We start from the raw sequence: 14,910 nt of genomic DNA, 5'->3' as shown, positions 1-14,910 counted from the left end.
AAGACTAGTGATTTGTTTTGAAGTTTCGTTTTATGTAAATTGAACCCTCAACACTTAGCTTTTTGGAGAAAAATCAAAAAGTTGTTCCAAGAAAACATTTTTAGTTTCTGCTTAAATGTATTATTCTTCCAGATAACATTAAAAAAAAATATTACAGTGGCTAAGTCACATCCGAATCTAACATAAACAACAGTTTTGTGGGTTTTTGAGGGACTAAATCAAAAGCTTTATCGGTATTTTTGGGGATTTACGCAAAACCGGAAGAAGGGAGGAGTGAATCATCTAAACTGACGCGCCACACCCACTGAACAATCGATCCCTACATGTTCACACAAGACAAAAACTGCCTCGGCGTGTTCAGCAGCACCGTTATAACCTTAGTGAAATGTAGTTTCAAACCCATGCACAGTAATTATTTATCCCAAAACTTTCGACATTAAAAAAAAAAAAAAAAAAAAAAAAAAAAAGATTTTCACTCAGGCTCCCAACGGGCTGCCTAAAGGGGTCCTTCTCTCCACAGAGCAACAGTTGCCTTGAACGTGAACGTCAAAACTTAGCAAAACAAGATAAAAAAAAAAGTGACACCGTTAACTATTAACGTGATAATTAATGATATTTAAAGTAGTTAATACAGCTTCGTTAAGGGTTTTGTTGTGATCTTTGGAACATGCTTCCACCTGATTGGCTGTTAATCAGGTGTGTGAAGAATGGGCTCTGGTAAGTATAAAACAAAAATAAAAAACACACATTTTATTTTTATTATACGTTTATCATTATTATTATTTGTTTTTGTAACTTAATTTACTTCTGAACACTGATAGATTACTTTATTCACCATTTCCCTTGCGTACCAAGGTCAACACGTGACAAAAATAAATAAGACGAATAAAACGTCCTTTTAATCAGATGTTTATCGATATTTAGTGGGATTTTACACCATCAATAAGCTATTTTTTTTTAATTATTCCTGTATCGTTTCATCCATTGGAAACCACCAATATTTCTTTCAGTGCCTAAGTTGAATAACCACCTCATTTACATTGTTTCAACATAAATTGAACATTACAACACTCGTGAAAGGGCTTTAATGCAGGGCTTATACATTACAATGCATTTGGTTTCAGTAGTGTCCCTAATGATAGTTATTTGAATATATAATTTAAGGCTCTTGTAACCTACACTATATGCAGTATTTTAAAACTGAAGAAAATGTCAGGTTGACATATGATTGAATGTTGCACCACCACATCTAGATATGCTAGGTGCTTATTTTAAACATGACGGTCACTGTTTCTTCACGCAGAGGTTTGCCCCTTCTGTGGGAAAACTTACAAGAGGCTGAAGAGTCACCTGCCACACTGCAAAGCAGCGGCGAGCTCCAAGACACCTCCAGAAAGCAGACATGAGCTCACAACAAGTCAGACGACGTCATCTCCTGCACTCACAGCTGTGGCCAAAAAAGCAGCAAAGGCAAAGAAGTCCACGCAGACGTCACCGGTGACAGTGGGTAAAAAGGCATCCACGCAGACGTCACAAACGCCAGCAAAGGCATCGTCTTCACCTAAGTCGCTTCCGCCATTAACTAAGAAGAACCAGAAGCTGACTGATCAAACTGAGACCTCTTCACCTTTGTCTGCCGCCGCCTTTAAGCCAAAGAAGAAGAGTCTTCGTGCTCTGATAGAAGCTGCAAAGTTGGAAAACATGACAGAGGGGTTACGGGAGGGAACCAGATCTGCCTCTAAAACCACAGCACTGACTGAGACCGAAGCTAATCCAAAAAAAGACTCTGTGTCTGCCGAGGTTAAACCCAAAGATGCCGCTAAAAAAACAAAGCAGACAAAGCCGAACGGGCACTTTCTTTCCAAAGACAAAAACATCTCTGAATTTCTGGACTCTAAAGCGAAGGAAGTTTGCTCAGGACCCCTCAAACAGGTCAAGTTGTCGGTGGACAGTCAGGAGGAGATGGATTTATCCATGAATCGTCTATTTTTGAAACCAGGAAGTCACCGGGGGAGGATTACCCTCCAGAATGTAAAATCCATGTTAGGCCGGCCTAACGCCTCCCGTCAGCCCAGCAGGCCGAGCATCCTGCACCAGATCGAAGCCACTAACATCCACAGCGGCAAAATCCGACCTGACCCAGGTCCACTCCCGCCTCCAGTAGATGCTATTAGCCGCTCAGTTACACCATTAGATCAGCAGCTGCTCGTCACCAGCTCACGACATACAGAGATACAATCATTTAAGAAACAACCAGCAGCTTTAATATCACTGCAACATGATTCTTCCCCTCAGGCAGAACCAACTTCTCCTGCAGCTCCTGCTCTTTCTTCACATACGTCCCCTCCTCCACGAGCACTCGGCCCGAGCGAGGGGCTGAATCTCTTCGCAGTGTCACCGCCACTCATCCAGTTCCCCAGCCCTTTTTATTTCCCTCCACAAACTCCGTCTGTGAGGCCGGAGGGAGACGAGACGAGGAAGCAAAACACGGCTGCACACGCAACCGAAGGTCAGTATCTGGAAGAGGAAGAGTCCATCCCTGAGCTCGACCAGACGCAACTGTCATTTTTTTCCAGTGCTGCTACAGTTATCAGTTGTCAGTTAGCCAGTTCACCATTTTTCATGCAAATGAGGGTTGTAGCTTCTCTAATGGGAGTATTTGTGTTTTTCTCTAGGTGTTGGCCTGTGTTGACCTTTACCTATTTGTGTTTGCTTGAAAAAATTTGTTTGGACCCCACTAGACTAGACTTTTAGACCACATCATTAAAATAACCAGTGATGAACTGAAATTTAACTGAAATGTTTTGGCTGGTACCGATACAGATAAAGATATCTAGCTGATACCGCTGTTTAAAATAATAATTTGTCCCATTGCCAATGTTTTTAGTTTGTATATTAAATTATTTTTCTTTTATTTATTCCTACTTCTGTGCCAGGGAGATAAATAATCCACGTAAAATAACAGTTTCAAAGTATTTCAGGCTTTTGAATGGGCACCAATTTAAGCCACGCAACACTTCTTTGTTATTTGTGTAACTAACATGAACGTGACATCAATTAGAAATTAAAATAAAAATAATAATAAAGACAAATTCACGTCAGCGTTACTTGGCATTTACCCCAGTACGCAACTAATGCAAGGAAACAGATAAACAAGGTAACAAGGTAAATATCAGCCTATTCTTTAAAATGACGTTAGTTACAACCCTAATCTTGTCTGATTATTTTTTGATCAGACAATCTGATAATTTAAGTTTAATTTAAGTATGTTATCAACCTTGAATCCGCATGTATCTGTCCATTTAAATTCAGGCGCTCTGATGCATCGGCCTCTCGGTCAAGTCAGACTGAGGGAGTTACCCGAGTGGCTGGCCGGCAAAACCCCCGGCCATCCAAGAGGTGCTGTGGAAATGGTGCAAAAAGGTCAGTGATCACGCGCCTTAGATTTTTATGCTAAGCTAAGCTAACAAACTGCCAGTTACAGCTTTGTATCAGACACACAGGACAAACACTCTTAATGTTGAGTATAAATATGTGGATGTTTTTCACCCCTCATCCAGGCTGGCAGTGGTATTACAGGAGGTACATTGACGTGAAGAAAGGGGGCGTAGGTGGACTGGGCATGTTGTTAGCAGGTTACTGTGTGCTCAGCTACATCTGGAGCTACCCTCATATAAGTAAGTGTGTGGATCACTTTCAGCATTTCTTCTTACAATGGACAGCTTTGGAGATAAATTGTTGCTTTTTTTGTTTGTTCTTTCCCCAGAACTTGATCGCTGGAGGAAATATCACTGAGGGCGAGGGAAGACGTGCCATTTACATCATTTACACAGAACTGGATTACTTACCGGCATCTGATCTCTTCAGTACATTCTCATCATTTTATTATTTTTGTGTTTGTTTTAGCTCCGTGCTACAGCGACAGCCTAGTAGCTTAGCATAGAGGAAAGCCTGAAAATACAGGCGAGCCACTGTTGGATGGGTGACTAAAAGTGGGCAGGAACCAATGTGAATCAGTGTGAAATTTGAGGGACGACTAATGGATCAACTGATACAGCTGACTGACGTGTGCCGCACTTCCCTAAATGTACACAACCTTGGTTCCTACCACCAAATCCACCATGTTCATAGCAGCGGTGGTGGCGTAAATGGTGACAGCAATAAGAGTGAACTCCTTCGTACATTAGCGATTTGTTGATGTTGTGCTTGTTAACACAATAATAACTTAAGAAGGTCATATCGGCTGGAATGTCTACTACTAAATGTCTTTATGCTAAGCTAAGCTAACAGAGATGAAAGTGATACTTAGTGTCACCAAACAAATCCCAAAAATAGAAACTTCTTACCTCCAACTGACTGATAGTAGTAGTTTGCTTGCAGTGTTGCATCTTTACATTTATCTATGTGTTATTTATCTTATTAACTACATTTATGTGTCTTATTTAAGTTTTGAAAGATAAAATATTCACTAGACCATTATTTTTTTGTCATCAGAGGTCACGTTGTGTTCCAGTGGCTCCACCAGGTGTCACTGCTGGGTCGTGTTACTAAAACCTGGCCAGTCCGACGTTTGCTATGCAGAGTTTTCTTTGCGCTTTTGTGCAGAAGCAGTGGTGCCGAGGTCCACGAGAGAGGATTAAAGGGAACCAAGAGATTTTTAACTTGATAAAACGCTCACGCAGCTGAAGCCATATGGGGGGAAACATGAAATCGAAACGCCCTCACGTCAGTAATAAAGATCCTATCTGTGTAGCAGAGGGTTACAAATCTGTTTTCCTTTTGCAAATACTTCCTATGTCACATGATGTGATTATGCATGCTTAGTCCATCAGTGCCAGTATGTGAACTCTCACGGAATAGCAATGGAGGGAGACTGAAGGAGGCTCTCAGCCGGACTGGACCAGTTCGTTATTGTATTCAAAATGAATTTATTGTCGACTCTCCTTGCTGCTGTAGTGAACACACATTAGCTACAAATGAAGACATGACAGCATTTTTGTAATGAGTTTTCCTCACACCGCCTCTTAGCCAACACAATAAAAAATAATTTTTATGTTTGTTTTTTTTTTTTGTACATTCTGTTTTTTTCTCCATACAAAAATTATAAATATTTTGTGTTTAACTTTTAATTTTTTTTTTTATACAAAACCAACTATACAAATAAACTGGGACAAAACAACAGTGAAAATGGAGGCAGAAAAACAAATCTCTGCACTAAAAAACAAAAGGGAGAAAAAAAGCACAGTATGTTCCTACCAGGTCCCTCGGGACCGTGATATGCATCCAGATAACGCAATGTTTCACCAACACTGGACATGTCCCTACTTATGCGAGCCTAGAACTAACCCTCGTGGATGTAAGTGCTATAGAGGCACAAAAATCTTGCAGCAGTCGGTGACTAGAAGCAACAATTTCTCAGTGGTTGATAGAAGAGGTCTACGAGGGTTGAGGCAGAGATACAGGAGATAACAGGCAGGCTGCAATTGCCACTGGCACTCGAGGAAAAAAAAATAAAATAAAATAATAAATGGGTTCTCCGTCACCCCATATAAAAGGCCTTCAGTCTACTTCTGTAGCCTATTGGCAAGCATATTTCACAGACATGTTCGTAGGAGAAGAGCGGCGCCGTCCAGGAATCGATCCCCCCGGGAGCATTTTAATACATTTAACCTAGCCTTTGGTCCTGTGTCGGGTTCAGCAGAACACAGTTTCTTGCTTACACCATAGTGCAGATTCACTAGATTCGAGAAAAAAAAGTAAAATAAATAAGTATAGAAATACGTAGTCATACATTAACGATTCCTTATCGTATTGAATCATCACAGTAATTGTTCTTTTTTGCTTTAAAAACTAAAAATACGCATCCATCATTCTGGCTTCAGAGGAAACACTACAGTCATATATATATTTATATGAGTTGAAGAAAAACATCAGAGGGAGATTCTGGACAAGACCGCGCTCTCTTCTACTAATTTTGGTTGCGCTGCTGAGAGGGAGAAATGTGAGAAGAGCTCGAAAAGAACGACTAAAAGTGAGAAAAACGAAGTGGAACTGAGAAAAAACGCGCGGGAACAAAAGTCAGAAGTATAAACTACCGGACTACATGACAACGTAGCCGTTAAACCGGTGTGTACGGATACACGTGAACGCACAGCACACTCATAAACGTGTCAAGGTAGTAAAGCGTGGATGAACAGATATGATCGATATATAATTCTATGCAGAAGGCAGACGAAGAAAAAACAGAAACGTACAATCAACGACCCTCGAGGATCATTATTTAAACTCACGACCGTACAGTCATGTTCACAACGTTGGAGGGAAACACATCACGACAAACAAAAAACAGTCCTCGTTTTCTTTTTTTTTTAAATGTCACCTCTGAAAAAAAAAAAAAAATCATTCATATGTTCCTCAATCTGAGGACTTAACTCCACGAACACAAACTGTCAAAATGATAAAGAGTGGTTGAGATTTGTCCTGTCTGTGTCGGGACTTGCATACCTTTAAGGTACAAAAAGAAAAACGTGACTTCAGCTCAAGAAAAAGAAAAGCACTGACGAGTACAGTAGCACTACTATAAGTGTCCGGGTGACTAGTTTGACTGGTTTGTGGTGTGATTAACGTTAGGGAGCTGAAAGCAGGAACACCGATTTGGGTTCGTTCCAAACGCTGCCTCTTATTCATATAGTTCCTGAAATAAGCAACAGTATGTTTAGTGCAATTTGTCTATGTGAATGTGTCTCTACTGAGCTTCTCGTGAATGAAACCTACATCTCTGAACCATGAATCTACTGATGCAAGTGTGTGTGTGTGTGTGTGCATTGTTCCTGTTTTGTAATGCAGGAAGGAAATGGTTGAATGGATATTTCTGTTTCTTCATGTAAACACTTCCACGTAAAAACCTAGAATCAGGCACAGAGTCGTCACTTTGTCCCTCCTCCTCGTCCCTGTTGTTCAGCATAGGTAGTCGGGGGGTGGGGGCGTCATAAACTGGCACAACATATCAAGTGGTGTGTGAAGAGAGGAACACCCTCGCGTTCAGAGCTGCAACGTTAAGAGCCGCAGAACCTGCGACTTTAAAACAAGGTTAAAATAAACGAAAAATTTTGCATCTATTAGTAAGTCCATTGCATTGCACACATTCCCGGATCTTTAAAGGTAACTGTAAGTGCCCCTCTCAACCGAGCACCTCGACAGACTCTCTTGATTCCGACGTAATGCCTCAAAAGCAAACTACAAACATGCTACATGGCTGCGTGTCGCCAAGACCTGAAAGAAGAGGTAACCTCTCTTCACACAGGGTGTTTGACAAAAAAAAAAAAAATGTACACAGACAACACAAAAGAACAATCCGTTGGGGGGGGGGGAGATGTGGAACATTAACATTCTAGGATGCTGTTGACTGCCGCCTCCAGAGCAGAATCTGTGTCGGGGTGAGGTGGTGAGGTGAGTTCAGGGCTGTACGAGTTGAATTGCGACTGTGCCCCCGACGCTGCTGCAAACGACGAAGGTTTACCTTGGGGGTAACTGTTGGCAGCGACGAGGCTGTTGTTGTTGCTGTTACCTCCGCTGCTGGGCCCGTAGCGTTGCTGCAGTTTCTTCAGCTCCAACACGCTCTTGTTTTCCGCGTGTGTTGGCTGTAGTCTCTCGGTTGAACTAGGTCCCGCGGCCCCGCCCCCTCCCGGGTCTCCGAACGCCGGCTGGGAGTCTGTCCTGTACGGCGGCTCCGTGGAGCCTCGGTCTGACTGATCAGAGCTGGGCATCGACTGAGGGGGGGGCGGGTCTTTGAAACGTTTGGACTTCATCCCACAACAGAAGTCCTCCAAGAAGCTGTCTATACGCCGGAGAGAAAAGAGCGAGAGGTGAATGAAACACCGCTGAAAAGAAAATGGGGAAAAAAAAAAACTAACCGTCTGTAGGCGCTTTACAGAAAGCAGAGTCTGGAGCCAAACCTGGAGCCAAAGATGGAGAGGCAAGACTGAAGCAACGACCAACGTGTAAAGCTGTAAAACTATATTTTAGTTCCCAAAAACGCCTCAACTTGGGCTCCTACCATCAATTTCACCATCCTGATTATGGGCTTGGAGAGTCGGGCGAAACCCAAATGGAGCAGTCTTTGTTTTCAAACGGCTAGAACAGCTTCCTATGTGCAAACACTAGCAATATCTTTATATTCTGCTTATTTTACTTGGAAACCTGGGAAATATGCAAGTGGGTTATGAAGACAAAGTCTGGAACATCTACTAGTAGAAGCTTCTGCTTAGGGGAGAACCCAGCTGGCCACTTAGAGAAGGAGAAGAGGAGGATGTTTGATTTACCTGGGTCCACTAGTACCATGCGCTTGTCCTGCGTCAGGTTGCTGCGCTCCTCTTGGTTGAAGGTCCTGTCAATCATCACCATTTCTGAAGATGGACTGGAACGCTGCAGGGGAAAGGAGACGCCACCCGTCAGCTCTGCACATGCCACAACGTGACGCAAACTTTTCCTCGTTTGAGCTCCTACCTCAGCTTCTACCATCAGTAGTCGTCTGTATTTGTTGACCATGGCCTGGGTTCTTTTCAGCACCTGAGTAGCAACTACCTCAAACTCCTCGTCCACTGGAATTATCAAAAACAAAAACACTGTGTGGATAAAAGCACAAACGGGAGGTTTTCCGCCCTTTCGTTGCAGATTTGGGGTCAAACTAATAATTGAAAGCTGTACCTTGTGAGAACTCGTCCTGGCTCGGTGGAGCGCCCTGGAACACGTGGTACGGGAGGAGTCTTAGCAGCGCATCGTCAATCGAAGTGAACTGACGTCGATCTGGGGTCTGAACTCCAGCGTGATCCTTCCTCAAGTGCTGTAAAAACCTTTTGAGATAACAGGAAAAGATGTTGTTCAACCGTAGAAGTGATAAAATCTGAACAGTGCATAGTATGTGAAGAGACTTACATTCCGCTTCTTGTAAGTGGTGGAAGGGCAGGCCTCTTCTGTGCCTATAAAAAAAAAAAAAGTGTACAAAAGTTAACACAATTACCTTTCCTGTATTTATTTCCATGCAGAACTAATGTGTAGTTAATGTACCTCTGAGTTTAGCGTTGAATCTTGCGTCATGGTTTTCATGGCTAAGAGGGATGATACAAACAACAAAGCAACCATAGTAGGTCAAAACACCGCAGATGCAAAAACACAACACACAGTGCAACATCATCAAAGCCTTTGTTACCATGGATGCTGCTCAGATGTGTCTGGTTGAGGGCAGGTGAAGAAGAATTCTACAAACCAAAAAAAAAAAGAAGCTGTGTCAATCAAACAGCAGGTTACAAAGAAATCATGTAAATGCAAAACTAACAGAATGACAATGAAAGAAATGCCACCGGTAACTTTTGATTATACCTGTTTGTAGTCTTGTTCCTGTGTCACACTCCCAGTTAAAGGGGACAAAGAAGTGCAATTCTGAGTTGTAGTCACTAGAAGGCGCTGTACAGGACCAGCTGACACTTGGCCCTGACCTCCGATCCCTACTGTCGCCGGGCCAACCAGAGTCAGTCGCCCAGGAGCACACGATGTCTGTACGGGCGTGGTGCTCGCACAAGATACTCCGGTCCATGTCTGAGTCACACCTCCTCCAACCTGACCCCCGCTCACCACTCCCGGGTTCAAAATTAACTGACCGCCTTGTGGGGAGGTGAAGTTCTGCCCTGCGACGATCTGCACTGTGTTTTGACTGGTTATCAGGGTGCTTGAGTTGGGGTCCACGGGGCCGTTGTGGATGCTGTTGGGCGGAGTGAGCGACAAGGAGCTGGGAAGCAAGAACTGTCCGGGTTGCATGTTCGTCTGGGCCTGCGCTTGTTGCTGCTCCAGAGGAGGCTGCACTACAATGGAGCCATTAGCTGTGTACTGCCCCCCTGGAGCAGCAGTGTTAGCGTTCACTACATTAGCCATGGAGGCGGGAGTGGGCTGAAGACCAAGGCTATAGACAGTCTGAGCCCCGGCTTGAAGAGGTTTAGGCTGGATTGGTCTGACCAGAGTCTGGGTCCCTCCCGGGCTTCTCTGGATGATGATGTTTTGAAGGGGGATGTTTTTGAAAGGTAGGCTGACTTGGCCTACCTGCCCCTGCGTAGGGGCAAACACCTGCCCCCCTGTCGCGTTCCCACCCGGAGCCACGGTTGCGCCCGGCCTTAGCACGAGCTGAGGGGTTCTTTCCAAGCTGCTCAGAGTCATCACGCCGCCGCTCCCCCCGAAAGAGCCCAACACCTGAATGTGCTGGGCGGAGCCATTGGGCAGCGAGGACATTCCCTGGAGGAACTGTCCGGCAGGGAACGCGGCCGTCGCCGTGGTCACCACGCCCACCCCACCTCCGTAACCCCCCGAGACCAGCTGGGAGGAAAAGGGACCGGGAGCCTGCACTAGAGTGGGGGCCGGCTGGGAGTCCAGCAAGGCCTCCTGCACCAACGTCTGCTCCGTGATGTCAGCTTCCAGGAGGGACTTCTGGAGGATGTCAAAGGGCTGATCCTCTCCCCCGAGGTCCACGTCCCCGGGGGAAGTCGCGCCCCCCAGTTCGTCCTCGATAAACGAGAGGCTGCTCGAGAGCTGGAGGCCCGCCGTGGCCGAATCCTCGCCAAAGTCGCCCATTGTAGAAGAGCCATCCTTGAGGCCGGTGTTGGAGCTCGTCTGGAGGACGCGTTAAAAGGAGAAAGTGAATAACTCCATAAAAGTCATTAATTACACTATGACTTTTATCACATATTCCTAACATTTACTCATCTATTATGTTAGACTCAATAAAAAATAATACCCTGTAGTGTATCTCCTGTAATTTGCAACAACTAAGTTCACGTAGTGTGATTTACCAATCAGGCTTACCATTATGAAACCACCTTCTTAATATTGTGCAGCTTCTGATTCATCAGAGAATGGAAACAGAGTGTTGTTATTGGGGGACTTTGGGTTATGTGGGTTGAGTGGAGGAGACTCCACTCAGTGCACCAGGCTTGTTACAGCACATCCCACAGATACTTGATCAGTTTGGGATGTAGGGAATTTGGAGGTCAGGTCAACACTTTGAGTTGTTCCTAAACTGTTTTTGTGTGTGCGTCTGTGTCAGGCTGCTGGTGACGACTGCTGCCATCAAGGGGCGTCATTCCTACTGGGCGCCTGGTCTGGTCTCGGTGTGTGGTACAGGCCTAATTAACATCCACATGAATGCCAGGTCCTAAGGTTTCCCAGCAGAACATTGGATTGTCACAAGATGTTATTTACCTCTCCTGTCAGTGGTTGTAATTTTGTGGCTGATTTGTGCATTTGTTCCTTGGCTTTTAAATGTCTGACGATAAATCATCTCCACACCAAACAAATGGAAACAATGACTCAAATTCCACTAAACATGCCAGAAAACTCTTTATTTACGTATAGGCATACTCACTGTGTCACTACCAAAGAAGGATGCATCCGACCCATATGCTGCATTTGTCACATCGTCCTCCTCAATCTGCCGGAAAGAACATACAGTCAACCCCCCACTCAACAGAGAATGAATGGTTGCTTCATTCATTGAGGTGATGTATCTAAGGAAGTTACTCGGGCAAACTCTGAATGACCGAATACATTCTTTAAATGTCACTCACAGACTTGCTGTTGCTGCCATGGAGATAGTCATTCAGTGCATCCACATCTCTGTAAAAGAGGGTAAAGAAGAGACTTTAACGGGCCCCCTAACAAACATCTTTTCATTTGCGTATCGCTAAAAAACATTGCTGAACCCGACCAGCGTAGAGTGACAGGAAACGCTTTACTATAAATCTCTTGTGTAAAGAGATAAGCAACTTCCTTTATTGAGCGGAAGAGGAAAAACAATACAGCAGATCTTTGTAGTTCTGGTTTCAAATAACCCTTCTTGTGAACCCTGCTTAAGGACTGTGAATTGCTTTGTTAGCAAATATGCAAATATTTTAAAAACTGTTGTGTTTTTTTACCCTAAAATATCCAGAAGATGGCGATCGTCCTCATCATCCATGACACCTGAAAGAATATGGAGGAATAGCATCGGGGTCGGTTCATTAATCAAAAGCCAAATTTGACCACTTTGTTTTTGTTTTTATTCCAACAAAACCTGCGAATTCTTAGCGTGTGTGCTCTTAAGTTGGTAGTAAGGACGTCGCACTCACAGATTTCCAGCAGAAAGCATGGATTCAGTCATTTAACACCCTTTTTCCGTCCTGTAACAGGCTGGGCTGTGGAGTGAGAAGCTGCATTTAGTAAAAAATTACACAATCATTCATGTGACACGGAGGGTGTGAGAGTGTTGCAGAGGAAGAAAGATGAGCGTGTGAAATAGGACGTTTTGGACGGGTAGCGGGGGAGACATTTGTTATGCGGTGCTGTGGGAGATCAGCACTTAAGTAAAAGGACAGACATGGCCTTCATCCCCTCCTACAAACGCTGGGCTCTGACACACAAAAACTCCCACCCATTAGCCTCCTCTGCTGTCCCACATTGGTTGTCTTTGGTGTCTGCACACTGAAAATGGGCATTTGAGTGTAAATAACTCCACCCTGCTTCTTTTTATACCTTTGTTTTGAGTCTGATCCCAACATTGAAGACAGCTCTATGAGTTGTGCTGGTCAGCTGAAGTAAGCGTGTATCTTGGTGATAATAGGGGGGCCATAAAAATGATCAAACACATAAATTATCAGACTGTTAAAGTGTCCATGTAGTCACTTTATTTAAGCAACATGCAGAAAGGCTATTTGAAAAGAAAAATTCCTATAGTCACTAATAAATAATCTGAGCAAATAAAATGTGTGGGGTGTATATTTTATGTTTGGGTTGTGGAAAAGTGGTGAGTAAAATGTGGTTTGTTTGGTTCTGCTGGTTTTTCAGTGTGTGCAAAACGTTTCGACTGCAATGCTACAAAATGGCTGTTACCATGCCAAAGGCTGTCTTTACGGCGGAGCCATGTTCAGCCTCCATCTTTGGTTCAGGGAGAACAAAGACAGACGGTGCTGTAGCATTTTAATGGTGATTCAACTGACTGCTTTTAATCCCATAAATATAAAATCAAGCACAACGAATTATTTTCTTGAAAACTGAGTCGCGTTTTCTTTTTATAAATATATTAAAAATCAAAAAAATTCTTCGTGCTACTACAGACAGCGAGGCTTCGTCGTTCTTGAGAAGTTGGTACAAAGCGTTTGTGGAACAAGTGGCGAATTTAAGAATAAATTAACTATATTTTAAGTCACATAAAGCTCCAAATGAGAACTGCTTGTATGCGAAATAAATTATTAATCTGCCAAACGAGGCACAAAACCTCAACAGGGTCCAACTGATTTTTGTTTTAGCTACATATAAGAAAAAAGAAGACTTCGCTAAGCTAAAACGTCCAAAAAATGAGCCCGTAGAAGCGGTTTGAGATAATTTTATCAATGCGAAACGAAACAAAGAGGCGTTTTAAGCGAAAATTTAATTTAATTTGTTTAATTTTAAAGCTAAAACCCAGCCACTGCCAAGCCGCCCTAGCATGTCTGCTTCTGCGACGCCAAACCAAGCTAGTCCCTGCCTCTCCGGAGCCGTACGACACCACCGTCGACTTAGAAACACGGCTAACGTAGAGCTTGCAAGTTTTATTTCCAAAAATAGACCGAATCGACAGAATGATAATCGCATTCAAGCAGCACAAAAACGCCCGCTGACGTGCTCTTTCCTTTCTCAGTCGGGGAGGCTTTCATTTGTCCTCTATGCAGCTCGTCTGCCAGCAGGAGAAAAAAAAAAAGAAAGAAAAAACGTCACATTTCTCTCGATATACCCAAAGCGACCTCGGTTCAACCTGGGGTTATTATTTTTGATCTTGTGCCGGTCCCTGGATCTGGGCTGGACGCTCCGCCGCATTTTAACTTTTAACGCCGGCCTGTGCTGGTGTGTTAGCTAGCCGCGATGTCCACGACGCCTGTTTTGGGGGCGAAACGTCGGCAAGAATTCGCCGAAAAAGCTACAGGACTAAACCGCGCCGAGCCATAAATATTTATCCGGATTAGCATAACATAAAGACGACTCAAAGAGGCAAACCCTTTACTCCTGTCTCACTCCTCTTGAAACCCAATATCTCCATTTGGCAACTTTTAATTTGCTCCCCCCTCCTTCTCCTCCTCCTCCTTCTCCCTCTCCCACTCATATATTTTTCTCACTGTCCCTGTTCTGTCTCGGATAGATTTTTCTCTCCGCTCAAACTCTCTTCCCTCCCTGAAGGAAGGGAGGAAGGAGGCTGTGTGTGTTTTTTCCTTGAAATTTTTATCACAAAATTATAATACACTCAAAGGGAAACTCACCGTCATGAAAAAGCAGTGCCTTGTCAACGGGGTTTCCTCGCCATCACCGCACGGGTTGTTGGGGTAGTGCACACACCAAAATCAACGGTCCTCAACGGCACCATAACGACTACAGGCATTTGAATAGGCGCTATGCACACACAATATGCGAAACGTTATTAATGAAATACACATTTTCCCTTTTTTTAAAAAACAAAACAAAACAACAACATATAAATTTATATTAATTTTAATAACACGCTTCACTGCTCTCAAGTGTTGGAGATAAATGTAATTAGACTTAATCATTACTAACAGTAGAGGGCGGGCCTCTGTGTGCCACACCTTGACGTTGCTCAGGTATGAAATGCCTAGCAACAAACTAAATAAAAAAATAAACAAATATTATACTCGGAAAATAAATCTGAAGTTTATACCCTAAAGTTTATTCTTGTGCTTATATTAGACTAAAATACCTATTAGTATTTTTTTCTATAATTGTTTTTATCTACTATTTTCGTAGCTTTCTATGCTTCCTATGCTCCATATCAATATGATATATTAATGTAATACATGAAATTATTATTATTTTTCTTGGAAAAAGATATAAAAAAAATTGTTT

The 14,910-nt window shown here is 43.4% G+C and overlaps 2 protein-coding genes across 5 annotated transcripts; one reads left to right on the top strand and one right to left on the bottom strand.

The window, feature by feature from the left end:
- Positions 1 to 166: 166 nt before the first annotated feature.
- On the top strand, positions 167 to 5,524 carry si:dkey-21c1.4 (uncharacterized protein C17orf80 homolog). Of its 2 annotated transcripts, XR_007114430.1 has the most exons (6): positions 167 to 717; positions 1,304 to 2,143; positions 2,296 to 2,509; positions 3,313 to 3,423; positions 3,561 to 3,677; positions 3,767 to 5,524. XR_007114430.1 is itself a non-coding variant. In XM_047608963.1 (5 exons), the coding sequence occupies exons 1-5, from the start codon at positions 708 to 710 to the stop codon at positions 3,793 to 3,795; spliced, it is 1,473 nt and encodes a 490-aa protein (XP_047464919.1). In that variant the 5' UTR covers positions 176 to 707; the 3' UTR covers positions 3,796 to 5,524. The 2 variants fall into 2 exon arrangements, 1 of the variants encoding a protein (XP_047464919.1); XM_047608963.1 differs by having other exon boundaries at positions 176 to 717; positions 1,304 to 2,509.
- On the bottom strand, positions 4,912 to 14,488 carry bicral (BICRA like chromatin remodeling complex associated protein). 3 transcript variants are annotated; one of them, XM_047608960.1, is made up of 13 exons: positions 14,310 to 14,488; positions 12,150 to 12,215; positions 11,958 to 12,003; positions 11,610 to 11,658; positions 11,408 to 11,473; positions 9,379 to 10,656; positions 9,209 to 9,257; positions 9,067 to 9,107; positions 8,935 to 8,978; positions 8,707 to 8,852; positions 8,506 to 8,600; positions 8,322 to 8,424; positions 4,912 to 7,837 (listed from the first exon to the last, which is right to left on the bottom strand). In XM_047608960.1, exons 3-13 carry the CDS (start codon positions 11,996 to 11,998, stop codon positions 7,383 to 7,385), a joined length of 2,367 nt encoding a protein of 788 aa, XP_047464916.1. In that variant the 5' UTR covers positions 11,999 to 12,003; positions 12,150 to 12,215; positions 14,310 to 14,488; the 3' UTR covers positions 4,912 to 7,382. The 3 variants fall into 3 exon arrangements, with proteins under 3 accessions (XP_047464916.1, XP_047464917.1, XP_047464918.1); XM_047608961.1 differs by lacking the exon at positions 14,310 to 14,488 and adding an exon at positions 12,553 to 14,233; XM_047608962.1 differs by lacking the exon at positions 14,310 to 14,488 and adding an exon at positions 12,910 to 14,233.
- Between the last annotated feature and the right edge of the window lie 422 nt (positions 14,489 to 14,910).

The sequence above is a fragment of the Mugil cephalus genome, chromosome 16 (assembly GCF_022458985.1).
Source record: "Mugil cephalus isolate CIBA_MC_2020 chromosome 16, CIBA_Mcephalus_1.1, whole genome shotgun sequence".
Lineage (NCBI taxonomy): Eukaryota > Metazoa > Chordata > Actinopteri > Mugiliformes > Mugilidae > Mugil > Mugil cephalus.
Note: the sequence above shows the minus strand (reverse complement) of the source record. Positions and strands in the feature narration are given on the sequence as shown.

Coding starts and splice junctions, on each gene's coding strand:
- si:dkey-21c1.4 (XM_047608963.1), top strand. Junction 2,510..3,312: donor GGCTGCACACGCAACCGAAG/GTCAGTATCTGG, acceptor ATTTAAATTCAG/GCGCTCTGATGCATCGGCCT. Junction 3,678..3,766: donor CTGGAGCTACCCTCATATAA/GTAAGTGTGTGG, acceptor TTCTTTCCCCAG/AACTTGATCGCTGGAGGAAA.
- bicral (XM_047608960.1), bottom strand. CDS start 11,998: ATGGATGATGAGGACGATCGCCATCTTCTGGATATTTTAGG. Junction 9,258..9,378: donor AGGAACAAGACTACAAACAG/GTATAATCAAAA, acceptor TTTGGTTTGTAG/AATTCTTCTTCACCTGCCCT. Junction 9,108..9,208: donor ACATCTGAGCAGCATCCATG/GTAACAAAGGCT, acceptor CATCCCTCTTAG/CCATGAAAACCATGACGCAA.